The sequence below is a fragment of the Synchiropus splendidus genome, chromosome 1 (genome assembly GCF_027744825.2).
Source record: "Synchiropus splendidus isolate RoL2022-P1 chromosome 1, RoL_Sspl_1.0, whole genome shotgun sequence".
NCBI classification, from domain to species: Eukaryota; Metazoa; Chordata; class Actinopteri; order Syngnathiformes; family Callionymidae; genus Synchiropus; species Synchiropus splendidus.
In genome coordinates, this window is record NC_071334.1 from 42,140,848 (window position 1) to 42,161,482 (window position 20,635).

Below are 20,635 nucleotides of genomic sequence, written 5' to 3' on the forward strand. Positions count from 1 at the left end.
TTAATTTCATGTCAATGTATTGGCAGCTATCTCAAACAGAAAACGTCTTATATGCGCGCTTGTGGGCGGAAATAATGACTATCATAAAGTGGGCTGCAGTCTGTCAAAACACGCAGTCAGCAAGCCTGAACAACCCGGAAACCATCCACATTGTCACAATTCAAAGACATAGCCAGAGCACGTGCTTAATTACAAACATGCATACTCGTAGAATCTCGAGGCTTTGCTTCCAATATAATTATAAATATGATCTGGTGCCGTCCCGGACCAGTCCCTTGCACTGCGCTCACGCGCTGACGTCAACAGAGTAGTTGAAACACGCGAAAATGTTTGTACATTTTTCAAAATAAAAGCGTGAGCGAAACAACAACCTGAAAAGTCACTACTAATAATATTCAGGCCAATATAGAGTAACTGAAATGTAATACGACAGAGCTGAAATACATTTGATTGTGACGGTGATTCCTGCTCTTACTGCCGTTATTGGCGCGATTTACCGGAAGTGTTTTATTATTGTCGGTGGCTCAGCGAGAGCTCCACACGATGACAAGCGACTGACGTTTGTTTCTACTCAAGTCAGGAAATTTGTTTTGATAGGCAGCGGCTGTTGACACATCGTTCAGGTGAGTGAGATGACCTTTTTGAGCTCCTTCGGAATTCATAATTTTGTAACAACATGCCCACCGGCACACCTGGAGTTCGATCCAGTCGGGTCATGAGAGCGAACGAAGAAACAACTTTGATAGTATTGAAATAACAACAGTTAGGAGTTAGGATCGGTAGAGTTAAGAACAACAATAATCTCACTAAGTCGAGGACTTTGTTGACTAAACAGAGTACTTAGCTAACTAAAAACATACTAAACACACGAACAAATGCTTCTCACAATTTGGTGTCACTGGAGCAAGTTTATCTAAATCTACAACTATTCAGTCAGGTGTGGTCCAGAGCATATTCTTGCACATCAATACCCCAAGTATTTATTTTATTTATTTACGTTAGAGATGTCTCAACTGAAATGTTCTGTTGGAGAGAAATGTCGTGCTTCAGGCTGTCTGTTGCTGACAAATTACATGACATTTCACCTCAGTGAAAAAGTCGTTTTGTACAATGACTGCCGAGGGAAACAGGCGGCAGTGTGTCGGAACTCATGCTATGCTTGTGAATAGATATGCGTCTGGAATGAAACTCATGATGGTTAAACAATGTACCATTCACATCCTGCTATAATTGTTTGCTCGCCTTGAAGCCAGGTCTCCATGTAGTAATTATGGTCTGTGCCTGAACTTTATGCTGCATCCGAACAGGAACATGGGTTTCCCTTTATGTTGAGATACACAACTGTACTGCACTTAGTTTGCATAAATGAAGGCCCCATTGTTTGTTTTGCTGTCTTTTACAGAATGACACTGGAAGTACTGCTCAGCTTCCTGTGCTGTCTCTCAGCGGTGACTTCAGCAAATCTTCCTCATAGTCGTCCTCCTCCACTGCTGCTTGTGTCATTCGATGGATTCCGGGCAGACTACCTGCACCGGTTTCCTATGCCAAACCTGAAGCGCCTGTATGGCCAGGGGGTCCTGGTGGAGCAGCTGACCAACGTGTTCACCACAAAGACTTTTCCTAACCACTACAGTCTGGTAAAATGCAGTCTCACTTCCTGTGTTTGGTCATTCCAAGAATGAAATTGAACAACCCCATCTCGAACCTCTCACCACAATGCTAGAGACCGAGAGATTTTCTAGAGTCGTCTTAATATACCAAGAATACATGTTTTATGTTTTTATTTTACTTTTTTTTCATAATCATTCATATAGTTGAGTTATATAGTTAGGTAAGAACCAATTTATATTGTTTATATTGACAACGTTGTCAGCAAATGAGAATTAAATACTATAGTGTATACAGTAAACACAAATGTAAGGTCACAAGTGATAAGTAAAGCACAAAAAGCTGATACTTGTGTTGCACTTCAGGTTGAAGTGGGTTCTCCTTAAGTGAACTGAAAAGGAGAGCGATCAAATGAAGCAGCTATTTGTTTGGACATGTCAACAGTCAAAGTGACTATTACTAGTCCGGTTGACCTGATTCAAACCCTTGCTGCATTTCAGCTTAACAGTTTTAATCGATTATGTTTTTATTGAGTATCAATAGGCAGACAGATGAAGTCAGTTTTTTTTTTTTCGTCTAAATGCGGTAATAAAAAAAAACAAAACAAGAGTGAACACAGTTAGAGATACAAACAAAGCAGATAAAAAATACTCAATTAAGGAAAAATGGATAAAAATAAGTAAATCAAACTACTTTTAAGAACTTAACAAAAAAAAAAAGGTTGACATGAAATTACAATTGTTCTGTTTCCACAGTCAAAAGTATTTAAAGGGTTTTGAACAATTCCATATTGTCTTAAAATTTCAGCATTCACATTAGGGTTTAAGAATGAAGTGGTTTTACATTCTCCTCTTCCTCCTTCATCACATGACCTTTTATGTAACGGTTTGGCAGTGAGTGAGAGAAGGTTTCATTTCCTCATTTAAAAACAAAAGAGTTCAGCCCGTTAATTAAATATGACACTCATGTGTCAGTGTCCTGTCTCTCACGACGTTGGAATGTTATGAGACACACCAAAAACTAAAATGGGTAACGGTGTTTATAATATTTCAGTTCATTTAGAAAAAATGCCTGGTAAACAGTGCCAGCTGTTGACTGTCTTGCATGTTTTTATATAAAAAAAAATCTCATACATGCATGTCACACATTTAATTACTGCAAATTTTGCACTCTAGTGCGCACCCACTAATGTATACATGCAGAACTTCATTTTCATAACAAGCACAATTCTTGTGCTACTGGCAAGGATTGTTTACCTTGTGAGCCGTTCTATGGTTGGATAATAATCTCTAGTTGTTCGGATGTTTCAGATTCTCCTCACTAAATGTGATCTTTATCTGTTGCCCAGGTGACTGGCTTATATGCGGAGTCTCATGGCATTGTGGCCAGCAACATGTACGACCCGGTCAGTCACAAGCATTTCACAGTCAGCAACCACTCTGACCCGTCATGGTGGCAGAAGGCGAAGCCTCTATGGATCTCTGCGCTGGACTCTGGCTACACGACAGCAGCCATGATGTGGCCTGGCTCAGACATGCCTTTTGGCGACAGGAGACCGACGCATTTTTCCACCTACGACAGTCACATGAGTTTTCGTGACAGACTTGACAAAGTTTTAGGCTGGATGCTGGGAACCGAAAAGGTAGACTAGCCCTGTGAATTCAGCCAGTCTGTTATTTTTTATCTTGTTTTTTGTTGTTGCTGTGTCGTCCACCAGGAGCAGGGCGTCATCTTTGCTGCGGTCTACTATGAAGAACCTGATAGGTCCGGTCACATCTTTGGTCCAGAGGATGACGTTGCAATGGGGAAAGCGCTGAAGGAGGTACACACCAACCAAAGGAAGGCTGTGAGAACAAGACAAGAACATTGAAAACTTGGAATTGCTGCATGTTTCCAAATGTAAATAGGTTGATGACCATGTTGGTCTTTTGATATCGGAGCTGGAACGAATTGGGCTGTGGGGCAGCGTGAACCTTGTCATCACAAGTGACCATGGCATGGCCCAGTGTGATCCCAGCAGACTTATCCGGCTGGACGACTGCCTACATCCAGATAATTACACTCTCGTGGATCTTACTCCCGTTACAGCGCTCATCCCAAATGGAGGTACCTGGTTGGTGTCAGGGGTGAGGAAACAGATGTCTTGGAGCCACACTAATGTTCTCTGTGTACCTGTCAGATATAGATGCTGTGTTTGCCATGGTGAATGGCTGCCACCCAAACATGACAGCCTATCTAAAGAAGGACATCCCTGATCGACTACATTACCGCAACAGCATTCTCATCCAACCCATCATTTTGATTGCTGACGTGGGCTGGACTACTATCCTGCGTGGGAACAAGCTGCCAAGATGTCTGCCATTCAGATACTTTTCTACTGGTTTTCTTTTCCTTGTTAAAACATATGTTGCTTCTAAAATGGCTGCTACCTCTACTACTATCTATCTATCTATCCATCTATCCATCTATCTATCTACCTATCTGCTCGCGGATGTTCGCCAAAGTATTGTGACCCTCAGGTTGATGGTTTAGGTTGCTGATAAACGTCTTCTCTCTTTCCCTGTATCAGTGGGCGATCATGGTTATGACAACTCCATTCCCAGCATGCACCCCTTCCTGGCAGCTGTTGGACCAAGTTTCCGCCGGGGCCATCGTATCAGTAGTCTTCAGTCGGTGGATGTGTACCCACTTATGTGTCACCTGCTGTCCGTGCCCCCGCAGCCCAACAATGGCACCCTGGTTAGGGCACGCTGCCTTCTGTCTTCTGAGTCCTGCAGCCACATCACGTCAACGGTCCTTCTCGTCGTGGGGGTTCTGCTATTGCTCACCACCCTTTTTGGTAGGAACCATTCCAGGAAATGCATCATTATTGGGCACTACAGAAGTATATACCGATTTGTCTCTTGTCTTTTATTGTAGTTTTGTTCTGGACAGCAGGGCGCTGTCATCCATCACAGATCTTTCAGAGATGGCGAAATGCTGACCGGGAGTCTTTATTACAGTAAAGACCTTTTCTCTATCTTATTTATGCTTCGACAAATTTTGCACTGTATGGAGAGGAGCTAATGCCATTATTTAAAATCTGACAAGACTTGAACATCTAACTTGAGCACGATTTTGCGAGAGATATTTCCTTACATCATTGGCTTGAATGTGTGCTCAAGTCTGTTTTTGTGCTCAAGTCTGCGTTTGTATTTGTAGTTTGCTTCTATGCCACCAGATAGAGCTGTTGTTCTGATTGCGATGGGTCTTTGCCATAAACTGATGTTTTCAGTAGAAAAGTTTGATTCATTTTCTTCTCATAACGGCGCCCCGGAGGTGCTGAACACTGTCCCAGCTACTTGGAATGCATTACAGTGGCAGGTTCAAATCTAGTTAGAGGCCTTTCACACCGACACGGTGCTGTTCTGGACTCGCAGAACCTCGGTCATATCTATCGAGCCAACCGATGTTCACACAGGTTTAAGCGGAAATGAAGTGGGAAGACTCTAAAAAGTCTCACTCAGGTGGAAGTGAACAATGCTCTGGCAGAATGACAGTCACTCACCCAACTGAAGTGAGAGGCTTGGTCTTACCTGCTCACTGTCTCACGAATTTCTAGCTGAATGACTGTATGTGTGATAAGTATTACCACAATGGGCTCTACAAAACTCAAATATTCAGAGACTCTTGCACTCCAGGTCATGCAACTTTGTGGTAGTATTGTGATAAGAGTTCAGTCACGCATAAAAAAAAGAAAAAAGAGCAGTCACGTAGATCAAAGATTGCCGGTTGGCGTCCAGCTGATTTTCTTTATGCATTCATTTTCAATTAAAATGAATGAATTTTCCAGTGAGTGAGCTTTTCCCTGCACTGTGTCTGTCTGGAATGGGCTCCAGCCTGCTCCCCTGAGGGAGTTGAAGTCGATTTTTTTTACAATCAGTTTAACTCTTTTTATGTTTTATTGAAAATTGAGACTTAAATCACATTTATAATTAATCATCTTTTTTCTAAATTAACTATACAAATTGCTTCTATATTCAGTTGTGTTGCTTGTTTTTGTCTGAAAGGTTACTGAATGACACTGCAGCACTGTGAACCAATCAATGTTGATGTTTGTGTGTTCTAAGATCATAGCAAGAGAGAGAAAGAGAAACAGAATGTTTCAATATAGAATATTTAATCTTCTTCATGTGTGTTTTTAAGGACTTATCTTCACGAAAAAATATGAGATTGCACTTGCCAGATATTACATTGTAATTTTAAAATGTGTGCATAGGTGTGATCCATATTTCTTTTCATGTATTATATGCAAATAAATAATGGTGAAAAACATGTGTGAATGTTGTTTTAAAAAAAAGGGAACCGGGACAAAGGAAATCGACACACATTTAGAAAAATCAATTTATATCTTGTTATATTTTTTTCTTCCTTGCAGTCACATTACAATGTAATAAAATGTAAAATATATAAAATAAAAAAAACATACATCTCTGTATGGTTTTCCAAAAACATGACCTGTACATGTGTCAGTAATAGTTTCTCTCTGTTTTTATTGTAAATCTCTGTCGGTGCACAGATAAATAGACTTTATTTCAAGGACATATTGTAACAAAAATAACCATCGAAAATATCATTAAACTCTTTTTCCAGAATGAATAATGAATCAATCAAAAACAAAGACGGACCAGAGATATATAACATGTGCTCCCTTTCAACCTTCCTGTGAGTTTGACATTCGGAGTGAGATAGAGGATCCTGACATCCAGATGTTTCTGGAAATTTATCTATATGTGTGTGTGTGTGTGTATGATGAGCAGCAGCCGAGAGTGGTTCTAGCCAGCCACAGGCTGAACATGGGAGTTGTTCAGCAATAAACATTAGCATTAGCAGGCGCAGATGTTACATATTGATTGTACCTTCCATTGCGACATTCAAATTCTTGTACTCAATGCTGGTTTCATGGCAACAGTTATCTCACCGACAACACCTAGTTATAGTTGGACCACACGCAAAACATTTCAGGATCTAGTTAATTCTAGCGAAGCTATTACCCTAGAAGTATTAACTGCTATACAGAAATGACATTACTGTCATTATTTGACATTTAATTTTATTTTCCTACAATGGTCACAAATAACAGCAAAACACAGGAAAAAAGTTAAAAGTGCTATCCATGTGCTTGAAACCATTTGTTTACATAAAATAGCCATAAAACCAACAAACAAAACAAAGGTCAACAGTATTTCGCTCGAGCAAGTCGAACCAGTTGGTTCTAAAAGAGATGTTAAGCTGGTCTCAGGGGGTTAAATGCCAGGCAGTGAGCTGGCTAGTAATGCACAGAGATGAAGAGGAAAGGTGAAATAGGAGTGGCCTGCAGCGGTGCTCTCTGACAGAAGAGTGGTAGCTCTACAGCAGCGTTTTTCAACCGGGTGCCGCGGCCTACTCGCGTGAGAGACTGTCAGGTTTGCCATGGGAAATGATCCAGTTTCACCTCATTTGTCCGGAGACAGAGGTGGGCAATATGATGGCATTAGATCATGAACAACTAGAACATGTGAGGAGATTACATGGATTTGGTTACATTCTTTCTATACACTTTAGATCTATGCTGATACGTTGTTCCATCCATCAGTCGCTGTAAGTCCTTCTCTTCCCACACACAATCACAGTGAAGAAGCCGGTCAAATGCACAACTGTGTTGTTTATAAACCTGTTGCGCCTCTAACGTGACCACACACCTTCACCATAGAATGATGGATTGCTTCTTGTAGGAACCGTTGGCTAAAAACTAAATGCAGAATCAAACAAATTTAGTCTAAAACATGAAGAGAGAAAGAATAATTGTTGTTGTGAAGCAAGCTCAGGCAAAGAATGAAGTTTGTCTGAAAATAACCCTAACTAGAAAGTTCTTGACCCTAAATTGTCACACTGACCAAAAGCCTGCAAAATACATGTGAGATTGTGATAGTTAAAATAAATTAGACAATGCTGCTTCTGAAGAAACAGCGTGTGAATGCACTGTGTCACGACCACGGCTCTGTACACAACAGCAGACATAACAAGCCATCAGAGGAAGTCAGCAGCTACGTTTTGAGCCGTGAACAGCGTCTGCAGCTGAAAAGATGGCCTAGTGGTGCTCCTGTGTGTCTGTGACTCAACCTGCAGCTGCCATATATCATGATTTATGAGTGTGAATGCACGCATACATACACATACAGGTATGTGTTTGCCATATTGCCCACCCCTTTCTGGAGACGATTTAAAACGGATACTTTTTTTGTTATTTGTTGCTGCAAACAGCAACAAATAAGCATTTTTTCACAAATTAAAAGGGATTTTCTTCAGGACTTTTGACAATGCACAATTCTTTTGATGATGTGACTCAGGATATTTTCATTCGATGATGTGTGCTGCGGCTTGGATTAAAAAAAATTGAAAAAGGCTACGCTACCGGACAGCAGTGAGACCGGCCATACTGTTGGGGTTAGAGACATTAGCGCTGAATCAGAGATGAGGATGCTCAGGTTTTCATTGGGAGTGACTCGGAAGGACATTAGAAACAAGCGTAGCAGAGGACACATGGAGAGGCGAGACAGGTGGGAACCAGTCTACTCTAATACAAACTATACAAACCAAAATGTTTGCTGGAGAAACAATTCCAGACCAAAAGTTGTTGCCAAAAACACAAACAGCACCTTTATACATCTTTTTTTTTCCCATTTTGCTATATGCCTTCAGTGATTTTTTTAATCCTCCACTCTACAGATCTTGAATCGGCGTGCTCATAGTGAGGAAACACTCCAATCTGATCTTACTCATACATTCAGACTATTTATGAAGGACATTTATTATCAGTACGTTTGAAAGAGCCATCTAAGCAACTGTAAATGTATTTACAATCAAAGTGCCTACCACAAGAAAATATATACTTTTGAACGTCATATCTACAAACACAATTTCTAAGCAAAGCAACACATCAGAAAAGCATGAATCCGCCAAAGCAAAAGCTCATGATGTGTCTTCTATACATCCACATTGAAGTTTGACCCTGCAATGTGGTCTGGCACCCAGAACCTAGTTGAAGCACTGTTTGACTCTGCTTTGTTCCCGTGATGACGACGATATTTAGCTCAAGCAAGAAAACTTTGGCAACACATGAGGACCTGTGCATGCACTTGGACACACAGCTCAGAGTCCTTCACAGATCCTGATATTAAACGCTTAAAATTGATTTCCTGATTACAAATGGGTCTCCACTTCTTGGACAGTTTTTGTTCCGCTGTCCTTCATTTTCCCGTCTGATCAATGAACCCTGACTGATTCTGTAGTCATTGTTAACCAGTGGCGGCTGGTGGAAAAAAATTTAACATACGGCAGCTTAAAAGTACTGGTTTATTCTTACACACTTTCATATTACTCTGAATTAATCTTATAATGAGAGTTCAGAACTAATATCTGTGGCTATAAATTCATATTAAGGGTACTCCACAGGTGTCTATTCGATGAACATATTACTGTTTATTTTTTTTCCACGACTGTCAGTCAAGTGATATGTAAATCCTACTCAATGCTGGGCGCATGTCAAGCGCGCCCCAACAGCACCCTGTTAAGTACATTGAAGTGTAGTTATTGCGCATGCGGCGCTTGGACGAGCGTCAACAGAAACATGTCTCCGTCCCTGAGGCGGAAATACGTCACTGATACGACATACTGATAAATGGAACAACTTATTGTTGGCGAGCGGTTGGAGCGGCGCCTTGGCGCCCTCTACTGACCAGCCGCCACTGGCCAACATTACTGTTCTTCATTCTCTGTCGTTGCATAGCAGTGGAGCATACAACAATTTAAAACTTTAATTTCCTGAATAAATGTTGCAGCTCGAGCGTAAAACAAACCTCGTTTTGCGCACTGCTTGGGATTTGCTGATACGCCGCCTGCATGAACTTAAACTATATAAAACTGTGCAACATAAATAAGCGCCAAAAAATTACGATTCAGTTTTGGTTGCCAAACGTGTAATTGACAGAGGCTGCTTGAACCTTGCATGAGGAGTCATAGCATATCAGTTTGGAGGAACTGGTGGAATGTTGAGGCAGATAATACAAACGTTTAATTAGAATTATACATTAAAAGTTTTCAGTTCACTCATTCATATGTGGTTGTAATTGATTTGTTGCACCTTAATGTCATGATGTGACTTGCTGTGTAATTATTTCCATCTGTATTTTATTTATTAAATGTTTATCATTTCACTGGCATGGTTATTGTTCCTGTTCCGACCTGAAATTAAGCTCATAAATTAAGTGTAAACATGTGTTTTCAACTCAAGTTTACATCTGTTTGCCATGAGTTATTGCCCCATTGATTTCTGGTGAATTTTCAAATGTGCTTTTGTATATCTCTGCATGTGTATTTATTGAATAAAACTGAGATCGATGTCCCTGTAAAACATTCATGTTAAATCTAAGCATCAGTCAGTGGCTCATGTTGAATGACCCTCATCAGTTTATGAAACATGTGAAGTGCGTGTCTAGATCTACACCTGTTATCGGTAATGTGTTTCGTCACCCTTGATCTTTCATTACTTACAACTCCCAACTCAATAGCACCATTTAAAAAAATCACAAGGTTACGTGTAGGAGTGCTGTGTGTGTTCAAGTGGTGAGGTAGGGATACATCCCGAGCGTGTCAATGTGTGTCGGTGTGATCTAAGCACATCTCCCGGTGATGGAGAATTGCATAGCTTCAGCAGGACAGAAAGAGCAGTTGTCCATTCTGACGGAGCGTTGGGCACAACCTTGGCTGTTAACTGAAGGCAGTACTCAAGTTGCACCTTGGAATTCAAAGACACAATGCGCCCTTATTGCACCATGATTGAGTGTGATTATATTTGCACCATAAGAAGAAGATTCAGCAGCCAATTCATTATGTTGCACTTTGGAAACAACACAAGCCACGCATCCAGTGTGTCTTTGATTTGGAATTTTTAACTGTAGCACCAGGAAAATAATAAGTCACAACTTAAAGGGTTTTTGGCGGGGATTTTGTTTCAAAAAAGAAGCAATATATAATTCATTTGAATTGCATTATTATATCATGAGATTTCATGAAACAGTGTCCTGTTTACAGAGGCCACTGGATGGTGCTGCCTGCTCTTTAAATGGTTGACTTGAACAACTAATTCAATGAAATCTCACATCATGTCTAAACCAGAGCGCCATCTAGTGGCCTCTGTAAATCAGGACACTGTTTCATCAACCCTGCAATACAAGGGGTAAGGTGAGTCGCTGCACTCCTGAGCTGACCCTGTTGGTAATGTTATGTTTGTTCCCTGTACCCTGATAGTTCCTCCTGCTCTGTGACAGACAGACCATAGCCGCGAAGCTGTGATCTGTTCCACCCCCTGCTAAACTCTGATGATATCTCTCCACGTTTGCCATCTCCTGCCAGTGTAACAGCTTGGATCACACAGATAAACAAACAAGAAATAAATAATGATCCACACATCACAGTTCTACCGCGGGTGGCTAAAGGCAGGTGGGAGGGGGGCAGTTTACTCACCAAGGATTTCACCACACTTGCAGTGGACCTGCGATGGTCTGGCAATTCCTGGTGAGTCTAATTGGGGGGAATAAAGTGAGTTAACTAATCATTTCGAACAACCTGTTGTCACTGAGTTTGTCTCCTAGCTAACAGACTGTCATCACACTGACCTCAGCAACCACAGAAAAACAGTTTGATCTCTTCTGCACGATCAACACGTCACATACAGAAATAAATGAATGTAAGTAGAAAATACCTCCCACATAGACTATCGACAAGATATCTGGAAACTCTTGTTTCTTTTTTTTTCTTGTTGTACAGCAACACATGACAGTGTGACTGACTCAATGACGTGGTGATCAGACATTTTTCTTGGTGTTCTAAGTGTTCAATTACCGATTATCGGCAAGAAATGTGATGTTTGATGATTGTGTTTTTCCACTGATGTTTTTCTAAGTAAAAGGCAGAGTTATCTTGTGGTTTTGTAAACAGTACGACACAAAACTTTCATCTGAAGCTTGCAGACATTTTAGCCAAGTATTTTTCCCCAATTGAACATTTACATTTGTGCTATTTTTAAATGATTACTGGCCTGGTTCTGTCTGATCTATGTTCTGTGTCATAATTTGATGTTTTTGTTGTCTGCTGATGGGAAAAAAGTTAGTTTTGTTGGCTTCGACACCCAAAGCACATAAACACAAGTCATGTGGAAGAAGGAGGTCAAATCTGGTGAGGTGAAACCTTCTGAAGAGCATGTGAACGCACCACAGATGATTTTCAGGAATGTGTCTGTTGTAAAGTATTTTCAAGAGCGCCAGATTGCTTTTGTGTTGGTGTGCTTCTAACAATTGTGTGTCAAAGCGAGGACTCGTACTGCAGAAGTTCATACAGTAGCGGTCCATCACGGTATCGTATACCCACAGCCGCCGGCGTAATGTACTGTAGGATGTTTATAGTCCTCCGCAGGCGTCTGTCCACGTAGTGAGCGTCCCACGCTGGGTACCGCTTCCTTGGCATGTCGATCTTTATGAGTGGACCCTCAGGCTTGGAGGTGGTCGGGGCAGCTCTCACCTGAAATACGGGAAGACACGTCTCAGCCACGTCCTCGTCAGTCAGCGACTTGGTCATGTGGGCTGGGGTTGGTGGGGCGGTGGGTGGGGCTGAGGGAGGTAAAGGGAGACCCCAGAGCAGCTGAGCGCAGCAGATGGAAGCGGGGCTTGGCTGGAGGTGGGCTGTGGCTGGATGCAGGAATCCATAGTAGAGCAACATGACCAGGACGCCGCCAGCGAAGGTGAGATAGACGCCGCATAGAGCCGGGACTGCGTAGGAGTCGGTCAATGCTGGGTCTCGGTAGGCATACCTGAGAGCAGAACATGCAAGCGCTGAGCACATTTTTTAGACTAATGTCAACATATTAGACTTAGATATGACCAAAACAAATGGTTTTTGTGTTCACTGCCTGTGTATGTGATTCCCTGTATATGTGTTGAAAGTGTTAAGGTGAGGAACATGCAAGTGTGTCGGGGGGAAGGACTGAGATATATGAGGAAGAGCGGAGTTTGAGGAAGACATGGGAAGGAGACAGGACAGGATGCTGAACATCCATTGTGCTGGGAAACGGAATTCAAAGAGATGGTGGCGAGTATACTGAATCCTATCTAATCTGGAATGCTTTGGGTTTACAGATCCCCTAAATAGCATGTAGATTGGAGCAGTGTGTTGTATCTGCACTTTTCTCCCACATCCACATGACTAATCCACATTTTCATGTGTTTTTACAGCACCACAATATCCGTGTCGCCTGTAAACATCACACCGCAAACCGCGGTTCTGATGCTGTCAGTCTTGATTCGGCTCCGCCCACACTGCAAGGACACGGCCCCCGCGCAATTTCTGTGCCATCAGTTTTGAACTCGTAAAAAAATAAAAAGATTCATTATCATAAAAAAAAGTTTTGAATCTGAAAAAAAACTTTTGAATTCATAAATACAATTTGAAAACCCATCATTTTTCAGAATGATTTTTTTTTTCGCATTCAATTTGTTTTTGTCATGACTCTGCTCTTATTATGTCCTATTTTTGTTTTCTCCCTCCGTTCCTTCCTGTTTGTGTGGCACACGGCTGGAGCCAATCAACCACTGATCACCCATGTTTGAGTTTGCCAGATTGTCTCCATTTGTTTCCTGTGATCGACTCCTCTAGTTTCCCTGTATTTGTTCCTCTAGTTCCCTGTGATTTTGACTTTTGTTCGTTTGATTCTCCCGGTTCGGTGACGCTTTCCGTTGGACTCTTATTCATGTTTATTGGACTTCTGTTAGTTTGGTTACTCCGTTGGTACATTCAGAGTTTGCTTTGTTTCTCCCGGTTCGGTGACGCTTTCTGTTGTGATCCTGTTGTTTAATTATTAGAACATTATTTCGAACTGGCTCCTGCTTCACTGTGACTTTCACCACTGCGCTTGGGTCCCGCTCCCACGGCCTTGACCCGTGACAATTTTTTTTGTATTGAAATCTCGATGGCAGAGATATCACTCCATAAACACCAGGCTGAGACAGGATGAGTTCATTACAACATGTCTTTAGGCTCCACCAGTTTGAGGCTAATTTTGTTGCACTCATGTTATGAACTCACCACAGCCCGGTGAGGATGGTGTTCTCGGCCAACACCACTGTGTAGTACGCCACCATCCTGTGCCGCGTCTGTCCTTCCTTCACGTTAAACCAGCAGAAGATGTAGACAATACCGACCACCATGTTGAAGAGAACCTCCTCCCACTTGGACATGCAGAAGTCGGTGCCACCGTGGACCACCCAGAATGCCATGGCGCACCAGTGGACCACCACAAAGATGCCAAAGTAGATGTGAAAGAGCGAGGCAAAGAGCGCCAGAGACAGAACACGAGAGGAGATGGTGAAGAGGCGCCAGAAGAGGTGCAGCAGAGCGCCCCGGTAGCTCATGCTGCGCTGGTCGTCACGTGAGTCACGAAGAAGTTTGTGATAGGACGCCAGAACCCAGGCGAGGGAGAGGAGGGAGGCCAGAGAGGAGATACCTGCAGGGGCAGACAAAAAAGGCCCCAAAAGACCCAAATTGAAGATTCATATCACCTTCACCATCAAATGCTTCATGAGTGTACAGTAGGTGGTGCATGTGTCCTACGTGTATCTTGGAGGTGAATTTACAGCGCGTGTTTGTGGTGTCATGGCAACGTTGCACAGCAGCGTGCTCTGATGTGACCTTTACGTTCAGGAGGTGACAAGTAAAATGGACATGCAGTGATCATAGTACCACATTTTAAACTCGGAGCCCCTTCTGGCCGGGCTGTGCTGATGAAACGGCCACTCATGTTCTGAGTGGCAGCTGACTCAAATGTCCATATGAAAGGATGAATGAACACGAGTGGGTAGATCTTCTCAGACTCACTTCCTTGATACGGAAGCTGGTGGTGAAAATTTCCTCTGCAGCGCTTGATTCATCGACTCGCCCAAACGACCACGCACAACTGACGGCTAATTACTGTTTGTGCAGCTGTTGTTGTTGTGTGGGAAATGGCTCGACATGAAAACATGCTGTGATTGCGGTGAAGGGGGCGTACATTGAAGCGTCTCAGCTCGGTTCTCCTGGATCATGATGCAGAGCTGCAGCACCAGCTGCGGCGCCGACTCCAGGAAGGTCTCCAGCAGTCGCAGCATGTTGACGTCAGCATACTCGAACATCATGGCCCAGTACCAGCGGCGCTGGTGCTCCTTCTGCCGCCGTGACATGATACCCAGATAGAGTGTCCTAATGTACCTGCCGGAGGTCAAAGGTCACAGATGATTAAAGATGGTCTTTTCTGAAAAACGTATTTAGTAAAATATACGTGTATTTTGAATATACAAATGGGCGTGTTAAAAGACATGATAACCAGTATGACCAAGTATGGAAGACACTTTGAACTGAGAGTCACTTGCCTAGTGTGTGGTCATGTGAGTGTGTTTGAGATCTCAATGTAAATCAATCAGAATTACTTTATTAATCCCAAAGGGACACTGCTCTTAGTCGGACGTCAACAATTGTAATAAATAGAAACTTAGAAATTCTGATATTCTCCATTTAGATATATGCAATTTCAAATACAGACTCTAGACAGAATTTGAATGTATCAAGAAGACAGCCATGTTCAGCTCTGTTAGCTACCAAATCTTGGTGCACAACTTTTGACATGTGTTTGAACATAGTTGTGTACGATTTGGGTGTCAGTGAGAGCTCAGGGTGATTTGGGATGTGTACAATCGCTAATAATAACGGATAACGGATAAAATCGTTTCTTCAGCTTGACAACAACAGTACAATTCAATTCGTCATCTGGTGTCTGAAGCTACTACATCTGGACCACATAACAGCAGCTTTTAACCACCATAGTGGTTTTCCTTCAGACGAAGGATTATTATTATAATAACTCGACCATTTTGCTGGATTTGATTAATTGCCATGTTCGCTTGATTGATTTCCTTATCTCCCGTTTCCAACTGCCGCTGAAGCCCATCTTCTCCCATTGACAGGAGGGTTCACACGAATTGCAGCACCGCGAAGGAACACAGTGAAGCCTCCTGTAGCTCATGAGGACAGCACAGCCTCAGCAGTCACAGAGCCAGACTCATAAGGCAAACAACTGAGTGTAGTCGAAATGAAGGGAGGAAAAAACGGAAATTGCCGATGTTCTGCCGTGGGAATATTTTGGCTTCAAACCTAATGAGCGAGTCGAGCACAACAACGCGGAACAGCTAGTTTCTTGAATTTGCTCTCATGCAGGGACAACACATCAATGATAACGCATTTTTTAAATTGTACTGTAATTGGCATCATTATTTTAAAACATATTTGAGAGCAAATATTTTCTTAACAATGGTAAAAGTGATAATAAATGAAATAATTACATTTAACGGGTGTGATTGTGTTGTTATTAGATACATAAATAAAATAAAATAAAATATGTAATGGTTAAAAACAAATCAGCATTGAGGACTCTAAAATGAGGCTCATGTACGTGTTGGGCAACGACTTTAAAATTATAGGGTTTTGATTCAACATTTGAACTTTAATCTGAAAGGATTCAGTCGAGGACGTCTGGTTCACCCTCTCACTCAAGAGCTCATTGTTGAAGATCTAACCATGGTCAGTCGTGCTGTTTTCCCTTCTGGTCCCTGACAGTCATGTTTGTCTCGTTTGTCCCTCATACTAAGTGAAGTAAATTTACATCAGGTTCATTCTGCTGGGTGATATAGAGTAACAGAAGCCTTATGGAGCCAAGACAACTGACAATGAAAAACCAATTAAAATACATTTTCACCTTTTGTGTCATTGCCAAAGTTTTGTCCTGAATGCAGCTGAGTGAGGACCATAGCAACATTTTCCTAATGCTCAACATCGACTCATGAATAATGCACCTTTCATTGGGCTAAGTGAAAAGCTAGGGCGGCAAAAAAAAACCTGTCCACATGTCCAATGTCTCTTTCTAGAGGCCTTAGGAGCTTGGGAGTGATGGGCTAGTATCTTTATTTCCGCAGCCCACTTGATGGCACTCTCTGCTCTAAAATCTTTGGATGAAACTGCTTATCGTTTTTTTTAACAGAGAGCGCCACCTGCTGAGCTCTGAGAATGTGGACATGTCTCATGAAACAGATGCACTTAAAAGTCTATTTTTTGTACGCTGTAGCCCTTAAAAGTAATGCTTCAGGCACTTCAATACCTCATATATTTTTTGTAATATCATTTGATATCACTGCAACATTTTTGCACTTCTGTCTCCATTTGACCGTCAAGTCAATGCATTTGCTTGCAACAGTTCCAGACATGTGAAGGGACATGGGAACTGGGAAATTCCTAGCTCTGCCTCCAATGATGTCACACGATGTGGGCCGGAGGAAAGCTGGAAAGTGTGGGAGAATTCTCACCAACCCCGGTTCACAATCGAAGATGGCTTCTCTGAACGTTTACAAGAAGTTTAGAATATACGAAATACACTAATGGAAACAAACATAATCTGCAAATGTGCACTAAGGCGCCAGCCAGTGAGGCAGCCCCAGCTCTTTTGTGTTGTTTAGTTTCGACTGCTGTCATATACTTGTCTTGTTTTTGTGTGGATATGCCGAACTCAACATGTAGAGCTTGGCCCCGAGTGAGGAAGGCACGACGAAACAGACAGTCTGCCATTGTGGGGTCTGTCCCTGGCCAGATGATGGACGAGCTAGCAGTGATAGTCCAGCATCAGTCGGAGAGCGAGGGGCGATGCTAGTGATGAGCAACTGTGACGTCTTTCCCAGCTCAGAAACTTCATAGGCAAATGGAAAGCAGCATAAGTACTAGTTTTTAATACATTTAATATCTATCCTGTCTGATGCAAAGTCCTCTGATGGATTACGTAATAAAATAACCTGCTCATCCATAACACCTACTGTATTTTCTTAAATCCAGTTGCTGCAATTTTATTATTGTGTCGATATTAATTTACTTTAACCTGTAATAAACGTTCATTATTACATCATCATTTATTCATTGAAGTGCATAAAGCATGCTCAGTTAAGAAAATATCAGCACTCGTAACAGAGGTGGAGTCCACTGACACACAGTGAAATCAACACCCCTGTAAACTGAATTATCAGACTATTAATTAAAATTCTGACCTCTGTGATTTGCATAGCTCACAGGTGTGGGAGCAGAACGTAGGTGTGGGTGGACTGCAATCATTAATAATGCATCCAGAGCCACAGACCCTGAGTTTGTGTGTGGTTGTGTGAGTATGCAGCGGAGGAGGATTCCCTCTGTTATGACTGACACGTCCGTACGAGCCTTCGCATGCACGTCATGGATGTATCACTCATCATAGATAATGCACAGCCAATGGAAAATGCCTGCACTTGTGCTCACATCCTTTTGGCGCAATTAGAACTCGTTTGGAAAACACCTGAATGAATTGGAGGATGCTTTTAAAGAGGTTCAGAATTGATTATTGACATGGGTGACCCTCGCAGCACCTTGAAATGATCCAAAAACACACGTGCCAAACATGTCCCTCCACCCTACCCCCACTCACTCTCATTCCTTCTCCCTTCCACCCCTCCCCCTTTTGCTGGTATTGTGCACGACCAACCACTTTCTCTTCCTTTCCACAGCTTCTCCTGATCCAACTGATCTGTCTTAATCAGGCATGACCAACTCCACCCGTCCTCTCATCACAGTGAAGTCTATCCTGGAGCCGAATGAAGGAAACACACTTGGGATACGCTTGGTTGTAGTGTTCGTTTTAACCCTACAATATAGCTACAATATAACACAGTTCTGGGCCTTCAGGCAAATGGTCACCATTAAGAAATCTCAGAGAGGAGAAAACGTGACTCGTCCTTGTGCAGAGGACTAAAGCTGAAGACACACCAGCGCACACACATACACTCACATACTCATAGTACGATTTGCACTCAACCATTTACTGTAATACTCCACAATGCAAACATGTTTTTATGCGTATTAAGGCCAGTGACGTGTCATTAGCACCTTGTCTCTGCAAATGCATATATCGAAATATCGCCACAAGCATGTTTCCTCCTCATGCATGCACAACTGGAGCAGAAACTTTTTCTTATTAACACACACACACATGCTGATGACAATGAGCGCACCTACACATATGCGAGTGAATCTTAAGTTAGTTAGTTAAAGCTAACCTGTATCTCCCAAAGTACAGACAGTTGTGAGCAGCAAACATCTTTAAACAGACCAGACGTGAGATCGAGAGTAAATGTACTTTGGAAAAGTTTGAAAATCTTTTTTTTTTTTTCACTAAATTCCGCACCCTGACACTTGCCCTTTACATTTTCTATGGATGAGCTAAATGTATTCCAGAAAAGTGAGAATTCACTACTATTTTTCTGTTTTCTTAATGTTGTTTATTTGACCCTAGTTTCAGCGCGCTAGGAACACGCTGACTCTGTCCAAGGTGCTGAAACCACTACTTTTCTCGCACACTGAGCTGCTCCTCACATGCGGATGGCCCAAAACCGAAGCATCATCTATGAAATGAGCGACGTCCAAGAATGTTGGCCCATGCTGATGATGACGAACTTGCCATAAAGGGATGCATTAATCATTAATAAAATAAATAAATAAATAAATCATTGGACTTGACAGACGTTTGTGAGTCACAGTCCTGCTTGTTTCGGGCCTGAAACAGCCCCCCACACTAAATAGCTAAATAACTAATGTTCAACAGGGCTTCTAAAAAACTTCCCAGGTTAATGGAACAAGCCCCTGGCATGCAAAGTGATCCTCCTTCTACGAGCTCACGCTGCCAGTCCACATTTCTCTGACTCCATGTGATAGGATGGTTCAGAGAGTTTATTCCTCTCCGCCTGTCAGAGTGAAGCGAGCGTTTAGTTCTCTGTGCATCATCAAAAAGACAGTCTATTAACTGCACTTTGGGTGCATGATGTAAACAGTGAGAGTCATGGAATTTTGGTTTTGGACGTCAGGTGTTTGTCTCTTACCTCCACACTTGTCCCAGCTGCAGGATGTGAATGGTGGCCTGCCACAGCCAGATGGTGGCCAGCTGGAGGCGGTCCCTACCTGGGTACAGGCAACCCAGTGCCACGGCACCTCGTTTACTTAGTCCCTCCACCTCCCCGAGCCCTCCTCCGGTGTAGTCCTGCACGAACCAGCGGAAGCTCAGAATCTGGACCAGGACCGAGGGCACCAGCACGAAGAAGAGGGTCAGGCCGAACCATAGATAGTCCTTCCTCTGGTAGTACTCCAGAGCCAGGCACAAGTCTGTCCCCACGTCCCAGAAGAAGACCAGGAGGGCGAGGATGATCCAGAGGCAGTCCAGCCACAGCTGCTCCCGGGGCGGACAGTGGGTTTCCCGAATCCCGACCCCTCCGACGGTCTGTCCGCCCCCGAGCAGGGAGCCCAGGCAGGCGGAGCGGCACCCCCAGTAGCAGGCGGAGGAACGGCAGCACTGGCAGATGTGGATCGCGGCGGAGTCCAGCGGCTCCTCCGCGTCTACATCATAAAGCTGAGCGAAACCAACCCCAGCTTTACCGTCCGACTGGGCCGCCATGTCCCGCTTGCCGCTCCCGCCCTCCTGAGAAAAGCACGATAACCACACCGTGGTTGCTCCTGGTGGGGCGCGGAATCCACGTCACTTTCCAGGTACCTGCTGCCCCTCTCGGAGCCATCAACGAGGCCGCGACTCCTCCTCACGGGACACAACAGACCCGCTCTCCTGCTGGGCAGCTTTGGATGCAGGTTCCGTCCGAGTCAGGGATCCCTGCATCTTCCAAGTCATATAGGGCGACAAGAATCTATGACGTCACCCAGTCACGGTGTTCCAAAGCTGCAGGCGTCTGAAGCCGCTCGAACCCGCTCCCAAACTATTTCCAGCCAGCCCTTCTCTCAGCCAGGCCCCCCAACTTTCTGCTCTAGCTCTCCCGGTCACTCTCCGGCTGCTGCTTCCCGTCCGTGAGTTCCAGCA

General features: G+C 43.2%; 2 protein-coding genes across 2 annotated transcripts; one reads left to right on the forward strand and one right to left on the reverse strand.

Annotated features, from left to right (window-relative positions):
* The first annotated feature begins 522 nt into the window (after nucleotides 1–522).
* Nucleotides 523–6,019, forward strand: enpp4 (ectonucleotide pyrophosphatase/phosphodiesterase 4). The gene is made up of 8 exons (XM_053866152.1): nucleotides 523–623; nucleotides 1,403–1,637; nucleotides 2,957–3,250; nucleotides 3,326–3,430; nucleotides 3,516–3,714; nucleotides 3,788–3,961; nucleotides 4,178–4,447; nucleotides 4,528–6,019. The coding sequence occupies exons 2-8, from the start codon at nucleotides 1,404–1,406 to the stop codon at nucleotides 4,611–4,613; spliced, it is 1,362 nt and encodes a 453-aa protein (XP_053722127.1). The 5' UTR covers nucleotides 523–623; nucleotide 1,403; the 3' UTR covers nucleotides 4,614–6,019.
* On the reverse strand, nucleotides 5,978–20,635 carry LOC128759275 (XK-related protein 6-like). Its single transcript, XM_053866141.1, has 4 exons — nucleotides 19,653–20,635; nucleotides 14,726–14,922; nucleotides 13,765–14,182; nucleotides 5,978–12,493 (listed from the first exon to the last, which is right to left on the reverse strand). Exons 1-4 carry the CDS (start codon nucleotides 20,219–20,221, stop codon nucleotides 11,989–11,991), a joined length of 1,689 nt encoding a protein of 562 aa, XP_053722116.1. The 5' UTR covers nucleotides 20,222–20,635; the 3' UTR covers nucleotides 5,978–11,988.

Excerpts from the sequence above, each read along its gene's own strand:
- enpp4 (XM_053866152.1), top strand. The coding sequence starts at position 1,404 with ATGACACTGGAAGTACTGCTCAGCTTCCTGTGCTGTCTCTCAGCGGTG. Across the intron at positions 3,715-3,787 it reads AGCGCTCATCCCAAATGGAG|ATATAGATGCTGTGTTTGCC; the intron begins GTACCTGGTTGG and ends TGTACCTGTCAG. Across the intron at positions 3,962-4,177 it reads TGGGAACAAGCTGCCAAGAT|TGGGCGATCATGGTTATGAC; the intron begins GTCTGCCATTCA and ends TCCCTGTATCAG.
- LOC128759275 (XM_053866141.1), bottom strand. The coding sequence starts at position 20,221 with ATGGCGGCCCAGTCGGACGGTAAAGCTGGGGTTGGTTTCGCTCAGCTT. Across the intron at positions 14,923-19,652 it reads CAGCTGGGACAAGTGTGGAG|GTACATTAGGACACTCTATC; the intron begins GTAAGAGACAAA and ends GACCTCCGGCAG. Across the intron at positions 12,494-13,764 it reads ACCATCCTCACCGGGCTGTG|GTATGCCTACCGAGACCCAG; the intron begins GTGAGTTCATAA and ends TTCTGCTCTCAG.